This window comes from Python bivittatus, unplaced genomic scaffold (genome assembly GCF_059951505.1).
Source record: "Python bivittatus isolate LINGU-HERP-01145 unplaced genomic scaffold, Pbiv_v1 ctg000340_np1212, whole genome shotgun sequence".
NCBI classification, from domain to species: Eukaryota; Metazoa; Chordata; class Lepidosauria; order Squamata; family Pythonidae; genus Python; species Python bivittatus.
The window spans coordinates 985,839-1,007,104 of NW_028277056.1; the positions used below are offsets into that span (position 1 = coordinate 985,839).

General features: G+C 53.6%; 2 protein-coding genes across 2 annotated transcripts; both read right to left on the reverse strand.

Annotated features, from left to right (window-relative positions):
- Positions 1 to 206: 206 nt before the first annotated feature.
- On the reverse strand, positions 207 to 3,748 carry LOC103050200 (olfactory receptor 52D1-like). The gene is made up of 3 exons (XM_088140876.1): positions 3,691 to 3,748; positions 895 to 1,797; positions 207 to 271 (listed from the first exon to the last, which is right to left on the reverse strand). Exons 1-3 carry the CDS (start codon positions 3,746 to 3,748, stop codon positions 207 to 209), a joined length of 1,026 nt encoding a protein of 341 aa, XP_087997002.1.
- Positions 3,749 to 7,133: 3,385 nt separating this feature from the next.
- LOC103051322 (olfactory receptor 51E2-like) lies at positions 7,134 to 10,218 on the reverse strand. Its single transcript, XM_007444815.4, has 2 exons — positions 10,002 to 10,218; positions 7,134 to 8,633 (listed from the first exon to the last, which is right to left on the reverse strand). The coding sequence occupies exon 2, from the start codon at positions 8,596 to 8,598 to the stop codon at positions 7,657 to 7,659; it is 942 nt and encodes a 313-aa protein (XP_007444877.1). The 5' UTR covers positions 8,599 to 8,633; positions 10,002 to 10,218; the 3' UTR covers positions 7,134 to 7,656.
- Positions 10,219 to 21,266: the final 11,048 nt, after the last annotated feature.

Sequence of the window (21,266 nt, forward strand, 5' to 3'; positions counted from 1 at the left end):
TGAACTTGACTCGGGTTTCAAGAGATTTTTCTTCATTGGGATTTGAACATTGCAGATCTAACAGGGTGAAAGCTTACTTTAAAAGTTTCAGGCTGAAAGAGTGAAAGATACCTAAATCAAACGTGACATTCAGATCTCAACTGTCAACCTAGGCAATGGGCAAAGAGAATGAAGACCTGTAAAGACATCAAATGCAAAAGATGCATTCAGGAGAATGAAGCTTCCCCTTTCAGGTGGGCTTTTACAAAGAGGAAGGGGAGGACCATTTTACCTGTTTCCAGGTAAACAAGTCTCTAGTCTCCTAGAAAATGGGATGAGAGATCCAGAAAAAAATGTGGCAAATTAGGGCATATTGGAGCTAAATGCTGATGATTGCTTGTATTTATTTAACGGTTTTTATAGCCCACCCAACTCAAAATGCACAACAGAGGATTTCTCTGAGGAAGAGTGGCTGATGGTGCCATAGTGAAAATGTTCTCCTCAGGAGCATGCAGTAGGGATCGTACGTGGATGGGCTTAGCGATGCCAGCTCGAGGGAGCTGGAGGGATCGACCACTCACACTCCAGCCTTGAGTGTATTTGTGTGCATGGCCCTTTTCCCTCTCAAGGCCTTTTCTTTCCACAGGGGCTTTCCCAGTGATTCTTACAAAGACAAACACACGCCTGAGGTCCTTCAAAGGAAACTCAGTGGGGGCAGAGTTGCAGAGGACAACTGATGTGACATAAAAGATAAGCATTTCTCCGTGCCAAACTGCTCACTGTTGAAACTGCTTTGTACTGGAGGAGGACGTTTTTCTCAGGGCCATCAAATTTACTCCCAAGAGCAGGTCTAACCCCAGTTATTAGGTCTGGAGGGGCTTTTTCCAAGATGAAAAGTCCATTGCAGCCGCTCACGGATCTCCTTTGTTTTGATGCCATAGACAATAGGGTTGAGCATGGAGGGGACCATCAAGTAGATGTTGGCCAGGAAGATGTGAACACTGTGGGGGATGTTATGCCCGAAGCGATGGGTGAGGAAGGAGAAGAGGCCAGGTGTGTACAGAATGATGATGACAGCTACGTGGGCCCCACAAGTGCCCAGGGCTTTGTGACGAGCCTCCACTGAAGGCAGATGGAATACAGCTTGTAAGATCAGTCCGTAGGAGATGAAGATAAAGGTCAGGTCTCCACCAACAATGAGAAGCGACACAGTCAGCCCATAGAGATTGTTGGGTGTAGTGTTCCCACACGCTAGTTTTACTAGAGCCATATGCTCACAATAAGTATGAGAGATATGTTGGGAGTGACAAAATGGCAGCCTCAGCACAAGGAAAGGGAAGGGCAAGATGCTTACAAAGGCTCGGATAAGGATGGCTGTTCCGAACCTGACCACAGTCTTTGTTGTCAGCAGGGTTGTGTAGCTGAGTGGGTAGCAGATGGCCACATATCGGTCATATGCCATGGCGGTGAGTGTCCCAGATTCCACAGCACAGAGGGCGTGGACCACAAACATCTGCACCAGGCAGGCAGGAAAGGTGATCTCTTGGGCACTGGTCCAGAAGATGCCAAGCATCTTGGGAAGGATACAGGTGGGCATGGCCATGTCAGTCAGTGCCAGGATGGAGAGGAAGAGGTACATGGGCTGGTGCAGGCTGGATTCTGTCCAGATGACCCAGAGCAGTGTGGCATTGCCCAAGAGAGCCACGGCGTAGATGAGGCAGAAGGGAATGGACAGCCAGGCCTGGACGCTCTCTAGTCCGGGAAGACCCAGGAGGAAGAAGGAGGTGGAAGAGGCATGGCCACTGAGGTTGGAAGGAACTAATCAGAGGGAAGAGAAAGCTGTTGTCAGAGAGAGTCTGTTGTCAGGAGGGTATAAAGGCCACTTACTCTGAGACATTTTTCATTATCAGCTGGCACAAGGCCTCAGCTTCTGCCTTGTCCACTTCAGACCTTGGCAGGCAGACTTCCGTTCTGGGCATTCTGTCTGGAACCACCCCCTGGCAAACCCTTTTCTGAAAACCATCTGTAATGCCACCAAAACATGCTGGCTTTGCTCACATTCTTCGGCTCTTTTTCAGTTGGGTGACAAACAGGGAAGAAAGAAGCCCTCGCAGGAAAATGTTTAATTTACTCAATACTCTGGTTTCTATTAAGGACTTTTCATATTTTAACAGGAGCCCTAACTGTATCTCAGGTTATGTTTAAGGCTGAAGGTCTATGGCAGCAATGCAGAGCTTCGCACCTCGTACACGTTTAATTTACATCCTGGCCAGTTAATGCTGTTTGGTTATCAGAAATATCCAGAATGGGTCCTGGCCCTGAGAACTTTTTCCCCTTCTAGTTACATTCGGGGTCAGGCTGATCTGTTGGGAGAATCTGGACCAGCAGAAGGAAATCCTTCTTGGTCTAATGCTGGTGGGTTCCAGACAGCTTAGCTAAACTGTGGTGTTGGCCACTTGTTCAGACGAAGTGGACCAGGAGGTTTATGGAGGATTGGGCTTTCAGTAGCTATCCATTTCATACCTCCTGAATCCTGGGCAGCTTCCCCCAGAAAGTAGCACCTGCTGGGGAGCAACAGCAGAAGAGGCAGTCACCCTTCTGCTTATATTCTTGTTTCCTGGATGACCTGGTTGGCCACCATCTGATACAGAAAGGTGGACCAGCGGAGCCCTGGTCTTCTTACGCTCGTACCCTCCGTATTTATTAATGGTTAAGCTGAAGTTCTTCCTTTCCAGCAACAAAGTTCTTGCTTAGTGGAACCTCAACGCTTGACTAAGCAACCCTCAGAGGGAAAACATGAGCATTTTCACAGTTCCTTCCATTTTGGCTCCTACCGCAAATCTCTTTTCAGGTTACTACTCACCCTGCATTATCCAACTCACTCTCTCTCTCTCTCTCTGCTCTGTAAATAAGAAGAGAAGTTCAAGATGAGAAAAGCTCCCCCGTATTGCCTGCAAGAAGAGGAAAAAGGAAAAAAAGCAGAACCTGCTTTCAGGTGGAACCTTCAGAGACACTTTTTGGGGAAATGAAGGCTTTCTGACAGGTTTTGTCGAGAACATAGTGGCAGGTTCCTCCTCAGAAGGAAGGAAGCTGAACTGTTGTGGTTTGTGGTTTGGAAATGTTTATCATATGAGCTGGTCATCAGGGTTTTCCAGGTGAAGCACATCTACTTCCTTCCATCTGTCCTCACAGACTGCCTCCAGACCCATCGGTGTTTCTATGGCTCTCTGGACATCTCCACTTTTGCCAATATCCTTCTGAATGTGGGATCTGTATAACTCAACATATCCCCAGTGACATACTTGTTGACAAGGGGAAACATAAACTACCCAGTTTCTTCCAGGATATGTGTCTTTGTCACCTTCATCCCTCTTCTAGACCTTCAACCTTATTTCTAGGGCCACGTTCCTTCTCTCTTTTTTACACCCCCCCGCCCGCTTTTGATGAGGCACATTTTGCTAGTTAGAAATAAATCTCGTCTGGAACATGGTCACCGTTCTGACTTGGAAGACCCTAAGCGTCTCTGTTTTCAGCAAGTGCCAACAAGCGGTGGGAAAACTTAAGCTACATGGCGGTGTGGCCACCTCCTCTCCTCTCCTCTCCTCTCCTCTGCTCTGCTCTGCTCTGCTCTCCCCTCGGCAAGCCCCTCTGTTCTAAGCACAGCACAGAAGGGAGCTGGGCACTGTGGGCAGTGGGCAAAGCCATACTCACAAAGCGGCCTCCTTCTGCCCCCGGCCCAGTCCTGCATCTGCCGGAAGACGCTGCTCATCTGTGGCCAGGCAGGGCCGGAAGGAGAAGCTCCGCAGCCTTTGCTTTTATAGGCTTGGATGAGCAGGAATTCCCATCAGAGAAAGGCCAGAGGAGAGGAGGGTTCCCCAAAGGGTTTCAGGCTGCAACTCTGCCTGCGCCCACAGAAACACCGGCATGGCTGCCAAGCGGCTTCTTCATTACCGTTGGACTGAGCATTGGGCTGTAGCTGGTCCGGGGAAGAGAAGTAACTGTTATTGGAGGAGATGAGAGGTAGAAATCCTGATGACCGCTGTTTCTTTGATGGCGTGCGTGCGTTGCTGGGTAGGATTGGCCCGGGAGGTGTTTCCTTTCTCTCCTGCCATGGGTCGTCTGCCCAGCAGAAGGCGAATGGGGGGGCATTTGGGGTGCTGGCGTTTGGGGGCCTTCTCTCGGCTTCCAGGATTGGTGATGAATTTCCTCTGAGCCAGAGCAAGCGTGGTCACATTGGATATTCTCAGCAAAGACCTTAAAGATGGTAAAAAATGGCAACCCTCCTTCCCCTTGTGCCATTCGCCAGACTGCCTGAAGAAGTAGCAGTGGTAATAATAATAATAACTTCTTTTATCATTTTATTATGGTACTAATTAAGCAGAGGAGAGTATCAAATACATGTCATGGGATTGAGGAAACAATGCAACTTCCTTATGTGAAAAGAAGCAAAAGCCAAATCTGGAACAGCTTTTAATGTTTGAAACAAAAGGAAAGGATGTCTGGCAGAAATATATATTCAAACACAGATTCAGCAGTTATCATCTACCTGCCCCTCCCCTTTTTATCACGGAGGAATCACGGGCAACCCTCTCTGTGGTTGGTTTACATGACAGAAGCCCATTGGGGGTATGGAACTTTTTCTGAAGCAAAGTACTGATGAATCAGTGCAATGATGAGAGAAACAACATTTTGCAATTTTGGGACTCTGTCCGAAGCGCGTCTGTGGGGTGTGTGTTTGTGTGTGAGATCAGTCAAGGGAGCAGGCATGCTTGCACAAGTGAAGCCTTGCCCCTTTTTAAGTGTGCAGCATCATATGCTTGATGTATTTAAAAAGAGGAAGATTTCATGTATGGAGGCGTGACTGCCATCTTGGCTCTTTGCCCCCCCCCCCCCGATCTCCCTGCCTTTAGAGGTCATGACAGTTTAGACATCTCCAAGCAGGAGGAGGACTCCATAGATCCAAGGTCTCTTTGTGCCTCTGATATCCTGTGACTTCACATGTCCTCCTGGCCTGATCCCTCACATGAGAAGCCACAGACAATAGTCAGCAGAGCATGGTTTGTGGTGTGACCACAGTGCCTGGTATCGTAATGGGGGTCCCCTGCCAGAGTAAAATTAGCAGCTTTATTGCTCACTCTCAGGAAGTCAGGTCCCACAACCTCTTCCCCCCCTTCTGTCTCCACGTGTGAGCGACCTGCTCGAGGCTATTCTGGGACCGAAAGGAAGGTCTGAGAGATGAAGGACTTGCAGAATCTGGCATCACTGGAGAATCCGCCATGTCCATCAGTGGCTTGTCCTGAGATGATAAATGTGGCCAAAGGGATCTCTTGGGAGTTCTGTCCATGTGAGTAACTCTAGTTTACCCTCCTGTCAGCAACGGTTGATCACTGGGATGTCCAAGAGACCCCCAAAAGGAATGCACCCACATTCCAAGGACTGGCCCACTTCTGGCTTTCTAGAGCCCAGGGCACTCTAAGGTGGTTGTGCGACCCCTCTGTGAACTCGCCCTTAAGCACCCCCCCCCCATTAGCCTTCTGGAGAGCCCGCAAGACCCAGCTCTTCCCCCAAGTGCTGGGGTAGGGAGAGGCCAGGGTGAGATGAGAATGTGGGTTGCATCAGGGAGGTGCAGCGGTGGCACCACGTTTTCTCCATCTTTTAGTGGCATCGTTTTTTGTGTTATGATCGTAGATGTCATTTCATTGGCTGTAAGCTGGCCAAAGTTGGTTTTCAGATGGGCAGCTATACTAATGCTATGCTAGAAAGAAAGAAAGAAAGAAAGAAAGAAAGAAAGAAAGAAAGAAAGAAAGAAAGAAAGAAAGAAAGAAAGAAAGAAAGAAAGAAAGAAAGAAAGACAGACAGACAGACGGTAGGGAACATATGGAGAGCATTCCTTCGGAGAGACCCCAAGCCCTTTCCTGGCAGCCACCATGGGCTTGTGTGTGTCTGTGAGCCAGAAAGTTCCAGGCAAGCTGCATCCGCTCCACTCGGAATGGCATGGACGGGGAGGGGGGGCTTAGAAGACAACACGGAGCTGCTGCCCAACTGGCCTTCCCGTGTGCCTGGGCGATGCCCAGGAGCATTCTTTATCTTGGTGGCCCCCAGCCCGGTTCAGCCCAGTTTCAAACTTGGTCTTTTCCTGCCCCACAAAATTTGGTCCTGTTCTGCTCAGGTTTTGGGGAGTTATCCTAATGGAGAGATGGAAAGATGGATGGGGTCTTGAGCCTCTTGATGTCATTTATTTCCAGATATTCAAAAATGGGAACTGGAAAGAAGAAAAGCACCCTCTGAACTCGTCTCCCTGGTTAAGGATGGAATTTGAATGTATGGAGACCAGCCCCCAAAGCAGGTGACATGACACCACCCCAGGCACCCCGGTTGTGGAAGGCTGGAAGGGCGGGGTTGGGGGCATGAGGGCGTTCTTCCTGGGAGCTGCGAGGTCCCTCAGCCATTCGCTGTGCTCGACAGGAGAGATCCACTTCTAAATCTATGGGTGGGACTCAACTGCAGGAAAGCACAGCTGGACAGATGCAAGCTGCAAGGAGCAACCTTATGCACAGGTGAGCTTAAAACGTTTCTGTGCAGCCTTTATTTTGTTAAAAGTCACCACAAAGAGAGCCCTCAAATATGGAAGTTCTGGAATTAAGTTCTGGAATTCTTGCAGCTTTCAAGATATTATTCGGTCTAGGAGGAAACGGTCTTTAAAAAAGTGGCAAAGGGCCACTCTTCCAAGCTGCTCCCTGCCAGCTTCCCATGGAGGACCCTCTTCTACCCCCATCTTTCCTGGAGGAGCATTTCTCAAACCTTCCAGCTCTGTTACCCACAGACGGTCAAGCAAGAGAGAGAATGTATTGTCGAAGGCTTTCACGGCCGGCATACGATGGCTGGTGTGGGTCTTCCGGGCTGTGTGGCCGTGGTCTTGAAGTTTTGTTTCCTAACGTTTCGCCAGCACCTGTGACCGGCATCTTCAGAGAGCAGGAGCACAGACAGGGGCACAGAGAGAACTGCTCCTGTCTGTGCTCCTGCTCTCTGAAGATGCCGGTCACAGGTGCTGGCGAAACGTTAGGAAACAAAACTTCAAGACCACGGCCACACAGCCTGGAAGACCCACACCAGCCAAGAGAGAGAATGCTCAGTAGAGGCCAAGGGGGCCAAGGGATGGATCTCTTATGTTTAATAAGCTCTGAAGCACATATCATGTGAAGGACTTCTCCTCTTGCCCATCATCATCATCATCATCATCATCATCATCATCATCGCCCATGAGAAGCTCATTTTATAGAGAGATTGGAAATGTATCAATTGGCCCCCCGGAGAGATTCTTCTGGCGTGATGTGGCCCCCTCTGATAATGGGGGGCAGGGACATACAGGCATCTTAGAAGAAGCTGTGGAGTCCATGGGTGAGCAATAGTGGCAGGAGGGGTTTGTAATCTCCATCCTGGGGTCAGTTTGCACAGCTCAGGGATTGGGGCCAACCATAGGAGACAGGGGAATTTCAGCCTCCACAGGCAGGTCGGATATTACTGTAGGATATTGGCCATTGCAACAAGAAGACTGCAGGCTGTTGAAGACAGCAGTTGACCTGGAGGCCCAATGGACTTCAGATCCTCTGTCTCCATCTGCCTCCTCCTGGGATTAACAAAACAACTATCTGCTTTGATATCTACGCACAACTGGCTTCAGTGAGACTCCCGGCTCCTGTTGAGTCTCATGTACTTTAAGGCACGTTTCCTGATGTCCTTAGTCCTAGCCCCATAGACAATGGGGTTGAGCACAGGTGGGACCAGGAGGTAGGTGTTGCTCATAATGGCCTGGAGCAGGGGAGACATGTCTCTCCTATACCGGTGGATCACAGAGAGGCTAATCAGGGGCACATAGAAAGCCAGGACCATGCAGATGTGGGCCACGCAGGTTCCAGAGGCCCGTAGGCGTTGCTCCCTGGAGCTCAGCTGCAGGACAGCCTTGATGATCAACAAGTAGGACACAAAGATGAGCAGGAAGTCAAGGCCCATCACCAGGCTGATGGCGATCAGGCCGTACACAGTGTTCAGTGTGTATTCGTCACAAGCTAGGTTCATCATATCTTGGTGGAGGCAGTAGGAATGCTGGAGATCCCTGGGGCCGCAGAATGACAGGCGACTGATGAGGAAGGGCAGAGGAAGGAAAAAGGCCACCCCTCTCACCACTGCCACTATGCCCACTTTTGCTGTCACAGAGTTGGTAAGGATGGTCGTGTACTGGAGTGGGCGGCAGATGGCCACGTAGCGATCCACTGCCATGGCCAAGAGGATGGTGGACTCCATAGCTGAGAGGGAGTGGATGAAGAACATCTGGAGAAGGCAGGTCCTGTAGTCAATTTCCTTGGCATCAAACCAAAAGAGAGAAAGGAGCCTGGGCATCGTGCAAGAGGCAAGGGCCAAGTCCACGCCTGCCAGCATACTGAGGAAGAAGTACATGGGAGTGTGGAGGGCCGGTTCAGCCTTAATGACCAGCACCACAATGGAGTTGCCCACGAGGGCCACAACATACATGGCACACAGGGGGAATGCCAGCCAGAAGTGGGCAGTTTCCAGGCCAGGCAAGCCCCTCAAGATAAAGGAGGTTTCATTAGGGAAGGGCATGGCCAGGGCGACGTCCGGGAGCCGGGTGCTCTAGGCTGCGGAAAGGAAAGGAGGCAGAGTTGGCAACATCAACAAGATGGGATGACACGGAAGCCCTGCCCTTCTTGCTCCTGCCCCCAAACACAGTGCCACTGCCCAGCAGAGGGCCCAGCTGGAGGGACTCGTGGGGTGATGCCCATAAGCAGCAAGGGGCTTGGGAAGAGTGAGGGGAATGCCTGGGGCTGTTAGACGTAGACGCGTGGGCTGCTTACCAGCTAAGCCATGGTTTGAATTACTAAGCCACAATGGGCTGGAGCCACACATGATACTAAGTCAGAGCAGAGTGCTGGATTTAGGACTAAAGAGGCCGAGTTTGGCTCCTCCCTCAGCCATGGAAACTCAGTGGGTCACGCTCCCTCAGCCCAACCTACCCCACAGGATTGTTGGGGAAGGAAAAAAATGGAGGAAGAACTGGGCATCCTGCCTGGAACTCCGAGAGAAACAGAGGGACCTGGAGCTGCCCCGGACTCGCAAGAAGCCAGCGATGCTGGGGTAGGGGGAGCCACAGTGGCCTGGCTAAGCCGCACCCACAACCACACCCCACCAGCCACCCCATGGCACTGAGAGATGGGCAGTCCAAGGCATTGCTTGCTTTCCCTGATCGATCAGAGAATCAAAAAAGAGAAACAATGGAGCGACAAGTCAGCATTACAGCTGAGGAAAAAAAAGAAAAAGGAAAATGCAACTGCAGAATGACATTGTTTTAAACATATGCAAAGGCACTTTAAATTTAAAAAGCAACTTCGTGACCACGCCTTGCATCGCCCTCCAAACCATCTCCCACAGGCCAGGCTGAAGGCGCTTCCAGTTCCTGGGAAGAACTCGGGGAAGCAGAAGGGGCACTTCTTGGCCTCCACCCCTGAGCCACACCCTGCACCGGGGCACTGGATAGCTCAGGTGCCTGGCGGTCATGGCCTCGGGGGTGCCAGACCGTGCCCTCCCCATTCCTTAAGAACAGACGCCAAAAGCCCAGATTAGCGGACCAAGGTTTGGGGGCTGCACGAGGCAGCCAGTGAGTCTAGGACCGGCTCCGGTCACACCTCCCTTCCAGACTGGAGCACGGGGTCCGAGTTGTAGCAGCCTTCCCTGAGCCCGTGCCCTCAGACAACCATTCCATTAATTCCAGTTGCAAAATCTGGCTGGTGATCACAGGAGATGTAGTCAAACACATCTGCCGGGGGCTGCGTTTGGGAAGGCTGCTCATTTTTAAAAAGTTTTCCAACCAAGTAAAGAGAAGATGAGAGGGGAAAGAAGATGCAGGCTTCTCCTGGAAACCTTTGAGTTAAAATCATACACACACACACACACACACACACACACACGACTTGCAGTTCTGAAACTTTTGTTAAAAACTTGCAACTTACCTTGACAGATAATTTCCCTAGTCTCTCCTCACGCACAGTTGGTAAATGACATTTCCCAAGTGAACTTTCCTTTCCTTTCCTTTCCTTTCCTTTCCTTTCCTTTCCTTTCCTTTCCTTTCCTTTCCTTTCCTTTCCTTTCCTTTCCTTTCCTTTCCTTTCCTTTCCTTTCCCCTTCCCTCTCTCTCTTTCTCTCTTTTTCTTTCTCTCCTTCCTCCCTCCTCCCTCCCTTTTCCCCCTCCCTCCCTCCCTCCCTCCTTCTCCTTCCTTCTTTCTTTCCTCTGGTGTCCTTAAGATACAGCCTCCGTGAAGACCCCCGGCCCCACCCAGGCCCTTCCCACCGAGGATCCTCTGTGAGCTCCCACAGGAGGTGTGCTGTGTGGCTTGAGAAGCAGAGGGCTCCCTTGCTGCTGTGAACTGCAGCCCTTTCACGGTCGGCCCCTCGGGACCAGCTGGCCGCTGCTGGGAATGTTCCACCCAAGAAGAGCAGCTTCTCCGGGAAAGAGGAGGGCGTGCAGAGCTCCTTTAGGGATCATGTCTGGAATGGTCAGTCCATCTCAACAGAACAGACCTCTCAAAGGCACAGAGTAGCCCTTCCCAGGGCCGGGGAGAGGGCTCGCTCTGCCTTTCTCCTGGGTTCGTTCCAAGAGGAGAGGCTTGGTGGCTTTTGGCCAGAGACTGTCTTCCAGCCCAGCCGGCACTCAGGCATTTAGCGGTGGCCCTGCCATGAACACCGGCCTGGGTCATTGTGGCTGTTCTCAGCCGTGGCTCTGGGGAGCGAGGCAGGACCCTCGCCTGCCTGGAGAGCAACCGAGAGAGCTCCAGAGGACAGACACACAATCGGGCTGGGTGTGGGTGCAGCAGAACTGAGGGGCAGCAGGGCGACCCGGGGGCCCACAAGAAGTTCTTTCTCTGTACGCATTCAGGAAACACCCCGTGAAGAAGTTAAGAACTGACTTGAATCCATCTCAGTCTCAGAACATTCAGTCAGGGGAGGGGGCTTGCCCCCGAGGAGCGTGGAAGGGGGCGGCCCCAGGAAATCGAAGTAACGCAGCCCTGCCGATCGCCACAAGACCCGTGGCACCCCACGGCTACCGAATCTGCCGTAGTCCTCTACGGCCCAGAAGCCCCTTCCTGGGGGCCGCACGCAACTGCTTGGCACACCTGTGCAAGGTTCTGCCACAGTCAACTTGTGAGCATTTCAGGGGCCCTGGACTGATCCGGGCCCCTCTCCAGAACGTGTGATGTCATTTATACCTGCAATCAGCTCAGCCGCGAACGAGAGGGGCGAAGAGCAGCAGGCTTTTCAGATAGTGAAATAACATGAGGGGAATGACGAAACGAATCTGTTTATTTAGAGGACTTGGTCTGTTTATTTACTACACTTTTAAAAACTGCCCAATAACCAAAGCTCTCTAGGCGGTTTATTTAAAAAAACACTCTAAAATGCAATTTGAAAAAAAAACCCTGATATACAGTAAGAGGTGAAAGAGAAACTCGGCATGAACGAGGCAGCTGCCAGTCAGTCAGAGACAAAACAGCCTGGATTAAGATGCAGCTCACCCATAATTAAAAGCCAGGGAAAAGTCCTGGGGAAACGGAAAGGCCTCCCCTGGTCCCGAAACGATGCTAGAAATTGTGCCATTTATGGCGCCCGGTCGAGGAGGCGAAGGAAACCAGCCCGGAGCGCTTGCCGCGGGCCGCCGAGCCTCACCACACCTGCCGGGCGAGGCCTGTCAGGCAGGCGGCGCAGTACGCCGAGCCCCCCCCCCGCGAGGAACACGACGCCGGCCCCGCGGGGAGACCAGTTCCTTGCCCGGAGGGGCCCGCGGTTGGCGAAGCAGCGGGGGGGGGGGTCCCGATCCGCCTCCTCCCTCCAGCCCCGGAGGCCGAGAGCGAGACGGCCGGCCCGAAACGACGCGCGGGGTCCGGGGGCGGCGGCGGCGGCTCGCTTCGACTTCGCTCCCAGCCGGGGGCGTCGCGCCTCTCTGGCGGGCCGGCGGCGGGGCGTGGGGGCTGGCAGCGGTGCCTCTGCCCCCCCCCCTTTGCGTGTCTGGAGAAGGCAACCGGAGAAGGCAGCCGGTCGCCCCTGAGTTTGACCCGTGAAATTAAGAGCTCTGCCGCTCTCACCCTTCCCTGCAAGCGAAGGGACTCGGGTAGCAAGTAAGAGGAAAAGCACGCGAGGGAAATAGCCGCGCTGCCGTGGCGGAGCCTCGCTCGGACGTGCCCTTCCTCGAGGGGACGAGCCAGACCCGCTCTTACCCGCTTTTGCTGAAGAGCCGCGCGGAAGGGCGCCGTTTGGCTTGGCAGCTCCTGGGCCTCCCTGCGCGCCCGCGTTTGAAAGCGAAGCCGCGTGGAAGGAGCGCTGCCTTCGTCGGGCAGCGAAACACCCGCGGGCGCTCTTCCGCTCACCATCCTAGGCACGGTGTAGGCTTTAAACTGGGGTGAGCGAAGGGGGGAAGGAGGGGCTTATGCAGGCGTAGGCGCCTTTTGATAAAGTGGGTTTTCTGATTTTTGAAAGAAAACAAGGAGAGCTGTTAAAAAACTCAAGGTGGTGGCCGCAATCACACACACACAAAACAAGCAGGGCTTCAGTGGCGGGGTCGTGGTTGCCATCTTGACTTTTTTGACCTCCCTGCACCTGAGTTCCACCCCTCCTTCTGGAGGCAGCGGGACTTGTTTTTCTGAACCCTGTTTGTGGGTGTGTGACAAAGAGGCATTTCCTTTGCGATCCAGAAAAAGAAGGGGGTGGACGGTTCTTCCCAAGGGGCTCTCAGAAGCTGGAAGCGGCAAGTGGTAGCCACGCCCGGCCTTTGTGAAAGCAGCAGGAGATGCCTCCTGTCACGGGGGGGGGGGGGGGCGATGTTGGCCTTAAAGGCTGAAAAGAGGATGAAGAGGTGCCACTGTGGTGTGATGGAACACCCCCCCCCCCACTGCTGGCTGACTGAGGGCCCTGGGGGGGATTTTCCTCAGAGCAGCTCTAGGACTGGGGGAAGGGGCCAAGGGGCTACAGCCGCTGCAGGATGACCAAAGACCGCCCCCAAAATAGCTCCCCAGATTCCAGCGTTCTGGTGCCCGGTTGAAAAGCCCGGGTCTCTGCTGGCTTTGGGTCTTTGGCTTTTAACGCAGCTTCCTGGCAGTATTTTAGTGCCTGAAGGGACTGACCCTCGCTGGCCACCTGCAGAGTCCTTGAGTTGGGAGACGCCCTTGAGGCCATCGGCTCCACCCACCTGCTCAGGTGAGGAGCTTCATCCCAAGCAATGAAAGCCCAGCAGCGCTCGGAGTCCTTGGTTGCTCTTTCTAAAGTTCAGTTGGGGGAATCTGCCTTCCTGACTCTGGGTGGGGTACATAATAAAACCTAGTGCCCGCCGCCCCCCAAATAGCCTCCCAAGCCCTTAAACCTCTTGGAATCAACAGGTATCCTTAATAATACGACACAAATAATTATTCCATCTCCTGCTCTCTGAAGCAACTTGACCTTCTCTGTAAGCAATTTTGGAGTATTTGAAGGCACTGTCATCTCCCCCCTCCCCGCCCGGGTCTATCCTCAAGACGAAACCCACCCAGCTCCTTCAGTCTCCCTTCACAGGACTCAAAAAGAGTGAGGAAGACCACAAACAGATTGGAGAAGCAAGACATCCACTGAAAGATTCCCTAGAGAGGTTCCCTCTTCCCCCCGTCCTCTTTGGCTGGGCTCCAACGTCCCACGGAGCCTGTTCCTCACGTGCCCCTCTCCCGGGCACAAGCCAGCCCTGGCAGCCCCTGCTGTTGCTCATTTGCCGGCAGTTTATGTGCCAGGTGTCTGAACTGCTCCAATCGCATGACTCTGGGCGGCACATACCCATGTGTGGAAGGTAAAAGACAAAGTCTCTATGAAATAATGTGACAGCCCCCCAAAGGGGCAAACAAATACACCGATGGATGCCCGCAGCCGGTTGGTCACCTGCAGCCAAAAGCCTGGTGGAAGAGGAACGCTGAAACAACTTTCTGGAATCTAAGAGAGGAAGACGGTGCTCTTCTCCCTGTGCCCAGGAGTAAGAACTTGTCCTCAGCTGTGGTGGTGATGTTCCACTGCACTCTCATAGGCGGAGGGAGGGAGGGAGGGAGGACGCCTTTCCCCACTGGCCCGGGCAGCCTCTGTTTATTGCCCTGGGCCCTTGGCTGCATCTGGTCCCCAGCCCAGAAATGAGGCAGGCCTAGATCCTCAGGTGGCCTCGTGCCCCTTCTTCCACCACCCTCCAAGGATGGCCTTGAGGGAATTTAGGGGGCTGACTGGGCAGTGCCAGGGAAGAGAGGCCATTGACCGACAGCACGGATGGTGAAGCTAGTTTTCTGCCAACTCCAGGAGGGGACAACCCTTCAACTCAGCTGTGGGGAAAGACCCTTAAATGTCTCTATTAAAAGCTTAATGGCTGCACTGACACAAAGGGCTAAACTCATAGTTTTCTTCTTCTTTACAGCTGAATGTGTTGCATGAACCCAGACTATTCATTTAGCTCCATATATTGTATACATCCTGAAAGATGGGTTAACTCAGTAACTGGGTGAAAAGTTTCATGTGAATGCAGCCAAAACAAGAGAGAGGGTATATTCTAAGGTCTTGCCTTAGAAATGTGGGTGAAAAGAAGGGCAGGAGTGTTGGGAAAAGCTGGACCAGTGTTCTTCAAACTTGGCAGCTTTAAGAGGGGTGGACTTCAACTCTCAGAATTCTTCAGCTAGCATTCTGAGAGTTGAAGTCCACCCATCTTGAAGTTGCCAAATTTGAAAAACACTGAGCTGGACTATTCAACACACGTCCACACCTTGTTTCTTTGATGCAGTGGCTCTTTTCCCTGAATTTCATTTCCCTTGTTCTCCTTCATGAAGACAGAAACTTCAAAAACCTACTACTGAGACACACTGGATGCCGGAAAAGTTGAAAACAGGGTTATTTACCAACAGAAATTCATAACTAATGATATAGCGTATGTTTTGAACTCTCGTGCTATGGGAACTCAGGATATTTCTGAGTGCCCTCAAACCACTAGAGACAAAGCTGGGTCATCTGCTGGCATCCTGAACCTTCCTCCTGGCAAGCAACGGTGGTCCCTTCCCAGAGACAAGAGTGTGCTCACTGGGTTGTCCCATGGCTTCCTCTTGGGGTGGGGTGGGGGAGAGGAATCTGGGGGTGTGGTAGGGCGGGGCAGATGGGTGGGAGGGAAATTCCAGCTTGGCCCAGGGACATGCAGCCATCAGTGGACCCTTGGGTGGGCCAGTCCCATCTCTGGGAACCAAGGGCAGGCTCGTAGCCCCCTGACCCAGCTAATCCTCCATTGTTTATTTAGCTATATCTGCTTAGACATTTGAGCTGGATTTATCAGAAGATGAACCCATGTGACGTCGTTGGAAGAAGTGCCTGGAAACTGCCTGGGATCTGGCAGTTGTCACCCAGCCCCCAGCCCCCACTCATCATCCCCCAGGGTTGCCAGATGCAGGAGAGGCCAGGCCCTGCCCTTGGCCTGCAGCCCCAAGGATGACACTTCAGCAGCAGGATCCCCCCTGCCCATGAACGATGGAGGCCAGGAGCCCCGTCTTCTTCTGCTCTGGCCACCCCTGCAATCACCTGCAGCCCAGCTCTCTGGCCCTGCCAGAATATCAGCAGGAGTCAGAAGGTTCCCCCCCCCTTCTCCCATTTTCCCACGGAGGGGAGGGAGCTGTTGGGAAGCCGCAGGAGGAGGAGGAGAGGGCCCAGAGAGAAAAAGGAGGCCAGGAGGGCAGGCCTTTCCTTTCAATTCCCATCAGCCAGCCGGGGGTCTGTGTGCTCCCCCCCCCGCCCCGCCCCGCCCCGAGGGAGTTGCCTCCTCCCGCCGGCAGGCTCAGGCAGAGGACAGTCTGGCCAGCCCTGGTGGGGAAGCACAGCCTCCCCAGCCGCCTTCAGGCAGATGACGCGGCGAAGGGCCAACCCAGGTCCAGGGAGCCCGTCGTCCTGGCTGGCTTGGATCAAAGGGTCGTGCCTTATTCGCCCCCACGGGGCCCGTCGCCCTGCCCAGCCTGACTGTTAAAGAAGCAGCAGCTCATCCTTCTACTAAAGGAGAAGAGGGACTGGGAGCCTGGCCCACTGCACAGCGCCGGTGCCCAGCGAGCAGAACGCACCCGAGGCCCCACAGCCCACGCCGGCCCTCCAGAGAGGGCTGAGGGTGGGGGGAGGGCCAGCGGGCGGCGCCTCGGGGGCGATCCAGGCTAGTTAGCGACGCCCGTGCTACGTTGAGGCGCCTTCGCTGCCACGTCGTGCAAAGTCCGGAAATTAGGGCAGGGTCCAAACTGCCTGCGGACCAAACGCGCCGGTGACGGGGCGCGCTGGCTCTTCCGGGTTTCCCGGGCTGAGCGCGCTGCTTGGGTCAACGGCACCGGGCAGCGAGGCTCCGGCCGCGTCTCCTGCCAGGCGCCCACAGTGCTGCACTCCCCGCGCGAGAGAGGGGGGCGGAAGGCGGGCAAACGTGCGCCCGAGATGCCCGCCAGCCCCGCGGAGGTCGCCGCCGTTTCTGCGGCTGCTTCTCCCTTTGGAGTCTTTCCTCCCAATGCCATCCCTTGGCGGCGCTTTGCGCCACGGCTTGGGCAGGCTTTTACGCCTGCCGACGGGGCGGGACGCTCCCCGGGGAAACTTCCAATGTAGGGCTTCTGCTTGTGACACAGAAGAGCCTGAAATTCCTTGGAAACGTGAGGACGGGGACGTGAGGAAGGAGAGAAGGGAGGGAGTACCCATCCAACTGCGTAGCTTTGCCGGGGAATTTCTAACTCTGCTTTTCTATCAAAAGTAGCGGGGGGGGGGGTGCATGCGCGCGCGCGCTCCAGACAGACCTCCCATCGTTTGGGCTGCCCTTCGCTGCCCACCGTGACTGCCAGGCGTCTGTGAAGGGGGGAGGGTTGCGGCTGCCATCTTGACTTTTTTTACCCTCCCCCCGGTGGACCCCCATGCCCTCGGTGGCTGCTGCTGATCTCCAGCATTAGCCCCTCCGCCCAAGGAGCTGCAGCAGACCTCGCCCTGGAAAGCCCTCTCCCGCTCTCCAGCCCGGGACATGCGCCTCTGCGGCTCCGGAGAGATCTTGCCCTGCCCCCGAGGAAGGCCGATCTGCTGCTGCTATTTTTAACGCGGAGGGTTTATTGCTTGAAGCCCATGTAAGGGAGAAAGGATGAGTAGGGGTTTTTCTAAAAATAAGGGAAGGTAATGGGAACGGGGAGGGCGGCTGGGCTCCAGCTGGCAAGGCTCTGCTCTGCTTGGGGCTTTCCTGGGAACTCAGAGGCAGGTTTGGGCAAAAGTGCCCAGGGCCGGGCTGCCAGCCTCCCCCGGCAGTTGAGCACCACCGCGGGACGGGTGGGCAAGGGAGAAACGAGCCAACCTTTCAAAGGGGGGGGGGAAGGCAGAGGGAGCGCGGGGATCCCTCCTGCTCCTGCTTAGGAGGGGCAGCCACTCTCTGGAGGGAGTGGAGTGAAAGACCCCACCCCCACCCCCAGGCAGAGGGCTGCCTTCCTGAAGGTGTGCAACTGGAGGCTTCCATCTGGGCCCCCGCCTTCAGCAGGGGGTGGGCTCCGTGGCCGCCCTCCAGAGCGCCTTCCGAGTCTAATGTTCAGGGGCTCTGCGGCTAAGTGAGTCCAGCCACCCTTCACTGCATTAAGCAAATCAAGACCAAATCAAACCCACAGCCAATAAAAAGCCCTAGATAAACCCCTGAGGGCTGGGATGGGGGAGGAGGAGAACACGGAGCTTCAGCAGGGTCTTCACGGTATTGTCAAAATAGTCAAGGTGGCAGTTGTGATGGTGTGATTGAAGTTCTGCCTGTCTTTTATGTCTGTCGCGCATAAGAACAGGTGGAGCTTCGATCATGTCGTTGCAGCCATCTTGACTTTTTTGACCACTGCTGTGGACACCACCATGGGATCTTTCCTCCCATGGAGTTCCCTGGGCAAACACAGCTAAGTGCTCTCATTCTTTGGGCCCCATCCTCCCAATGAAACCATCTGCATGCAGGCGCAGCAGGTCATAAATCAGGGAGGATAATAAACCCCTTGCCCAGGACTGGAGGCATCAGACTCTCCCGATCCTCCTGTGGGCCTCTGCCTCAACCAGGGAGCACCCGTGGAGTCAGTGGCTTCTTGGGAGCCGGGTGAAAGCCTGGTCCCCACCACTGGGGGGGGGGGCGCAGTTCTTCTGGATCCCGGAGGGGATTCACCCCTTTTGCAGTTCAAGGGCAGCTCCCCTCCTCTAATCATCCATCCGTCCGTCCATCCGTCCATCCATCCATCCATCCATCCATCTATCTTTACTAAAATGTTAAGAAAAGAAAGATTAAAAATGAACAAGAACTAATATTTAGAATAAAGAAGAAAAGCCAGAAGTGCAGGAAAGGAAAAAAAGGAAAGAAAGAAAATATAAAAATATCTTCTCCTCTAGTCCAGCCATCATGGAAGTGCAGCAAGTCTCTAAACAGCTGCTCCAGTTTGCTGCCCATGTTGACAAGGCAGTTCTCCATCTGCTGAGGGTCAAATGCAAGGCAGTGGGTTCTGTTCTCTGTTGTTGTTGAGGGTGCGAGTCTTTATTTTAAGGTTTGTTTTCCAAATGCCCTGGGCACTCCCCCGCAGGTGGGCCTTTTCCTCCTGGCACCAGTGGGCTTTCCTCTGGTGCAAGGTTATGGGTTGGGCGTTGCTTCCTGAACTGCTGACAGGAAGCTGCGGTGCGGCGATCCCGCGAACCTTCCAGGGAGCGCTGCAATAAAGTGATGGTCGGAGTGAAACGCCCTGAGCATTAGAGACACTGGAAAGCGAAGAATCAAGGCACCTCCTTTGACCGCCCTTAACCAAGAAAGTGGAGGCCACCAAGAGCCGTCCTCCTCCAATGGATCCTCAGAGGGATGGGGGAAACTGCCCGTGGCTCCCAGCTGGGCCATGGTGGGGTCCCCTGAGCGGGACTGCCAACCGAGTCCTCCTCCATCTGCGCTCCTTTGGGTGGGACCATTATTTCTCCTGAATTCTCACAGTTTTCACCTCCGCGAGACACAGAGCAGCTTTGGGAGGGATTCTGACTGTGGAAACCGCCTCTGAAACACCCTTTGTTTGGCCCCATGGGGCTAGCTACGAAAAAGGCTTTCCCAAGCACTGGTCTGGAACCCTTGAAAATCTCTCTTCGGGAGGAGCAGGTGGCGGTTGTCTGATCGGATTGGGAAGCTGCTTCGAGTTGCCACGAATGCTGAGAACAGAAGGAAACCCCTTCCCCAGCACATTGTGTTACGCCGCTTGTCTATGATGCATTTGACACAGAGAGGCTGCGGGTGTTAAACAGATTGTTCCCCGCTGCTTTTTTTCTAGGCCATAAACAGATGAAAATTGGTGGTATGGAAGTGTGTAGGGCTCAGCTGTATCGTAGTTCTCCTGTTTGGGGGCTGGGTCTGCTTTATAGCTTAGGCCAGTGTTTCTCAACCATGGCCCCTTTAAGCTGCGTGGACTTCAACTCCCAGAATTCCCCAGCCAGAATTCTGGGAGTTGAGGTCCACACAGCTTAAAGTGGCCGTGGTTGAGAAACACTGGCCTAGGGAATCTAAATTTTGGCAATTTGCACATTTTATGCACACGTATACACGTCACTGAGAGAAAGCAATTTGTGGCCCAACCCGAGACTTCAGAGCATCCAAGATTTGGTTATAACATTCTGACTCCCCCCAGGTTGCCTCAAACTGGTTCTTCTAAAGGGGTGACAGGGGGAAATGATTTAACACATGGGAAACATTGATAATCAATTATATTTTATAGTTGATTAATTTGAATTTAAATGACATGAACTCAGATGTAGGTTGTGCCGTGGGGCCTCTGTCATCAAAGACTCCGTTCAACCTTCAGCCCCCCAAAACTCTGCCTTCTAGGTTTTAGAGACAAACGAGAGTTCCTCTGGAAGCCAAGAAGTGACCGCATGACTCGGCTCTTATAATCTCCAGCCAGTGTGAACAAGAATGATGCTGGTTGAGATTATGGAATTTGGGGTCAAAGACATTTGGTAGGCACTGGGTTGAGGTGATGGAGAAAATGGGTAATGCCAACCCTGTGCAGGGTGTGCTATGCCCTGTGTGTGAAAGCTGCAGAAAGAAGGCTGCTGCCATGTCTTCAGTGGCCAAAGGGGAGGGGGACCCAGCCTCCTTCTCTCCGAAAAGGGCCCTGGACCCATGAATATGCCCAGCATTTCTGATTCTGATACCTAGGATCACTGGCGCATCTCCCACCGATGAAACTGGCCTCTCCCAGAGCTTCTGGTATCCATGGACCATGATGAGGCTTGTGGGGTGCTTCAGCAAATCCTAGGCGTTGAACAGCAAAGCCTAATCTCTTGTCTCCTGGGGCGGGAATCAGAGCCTGTCACAACCTGATGAATGAGATACCACCCTGGACAGCCCACCCACCCTGGAGGCTTTTCCCTGCCCCTTTCACATCCTCCCATCTGCTCTGCTGAGAGGCGCGGGCCTCGTGAGGAGCATCGTGGTCCTGTGGCTTTGGGTGATCAGAACAATTGGGCATTGCTGGCTTTATGGTGAATGTGATAAGGATCTGCACAGCGTGATGCCCTGTTTGGGAAGCTCCCAATGTTACTCAGACGAATTCCTTGTCTCCTCTTACTTTCCGGGAGACAGCCTACTATTATTTATAGGGCGCGCAGAGTGTGGCAGCCATAAAATAGTGAGCTGGCTCCCTCCCCTGCTGCCATGCATTATCTTCTGCTACTGTTATCTTCAGCCCTATCTGTTTGGACGTCTACATTTTTGCAGGGTACATTAAGTTGCTGGCCTTCAGCCATAACAACATCTCTCTCGGTGTGCCTGTTGGTGTGATGTTGCATTAGAGAAGGAAGGGCCAGAGGAGGCGTTGACAGTACAAACGCCCCGCCCGGGTTCTTGGACTTTACCTGAGGGGAGGGGGGCCCAGGCACCCGCATCTCCCACTTTGGAGCATTCCACCCCCTTCTCTTTCCTGCCACCCAGAAGATCACAGACCCAGGTCTTCCCTTCAAGGGAGAGGCTGTGTGCAACTAGAAACTTTCTGCTCTGCAAAATTGTCACCCATCCTTCCCCAGCCTGCCTGATGGTGTGTTCCCAGTGCGGGGGGCTTCGTCTCCCAGAATTGGCAGCCAGCCCATGGCTGGGAACTCTGGGAGCTGAAGGCATCTGGAGACAAAAAACAATTGGGAACGACAGCCAAGATAATTTCTTGCAAGGCGCCAAACCTGCTCTGATGCCACCTTACCCTGGCATC

Bases quoted from the DNA above. Each gene is read 5' to 3' on its own strand.
- LOC103050200 (XM_088140876.1), bottom strand. From the start codon at position 3,748: ATGAGCAGCGTCTTCCGGCAGATGCAGGACTGGGCCGGGGGCAGAAGG. The intron at 1,798-3,690 runs GTGAGTATGGCT...CCCTCTGATTAG, and splicing joins GGGCAGAAGGAGGCCGCTTT to TTCCTTCCAACCTCAGTGGC. The intron at 272-894 runs GTGAGCGGCTGC...ACCTGGAAACAG, and splicing joins CATCAAAACAAAGGAGATCC to GTAAAATGGTCCTCCCCTTC.
- LOC103051322 (XM_007444815.4), bottom strand. From the start codon at position 8,598: ATGCCCTTCCCTAATGAAACCTCCTTTATCTTGAGGGGCTTGCCTGGC.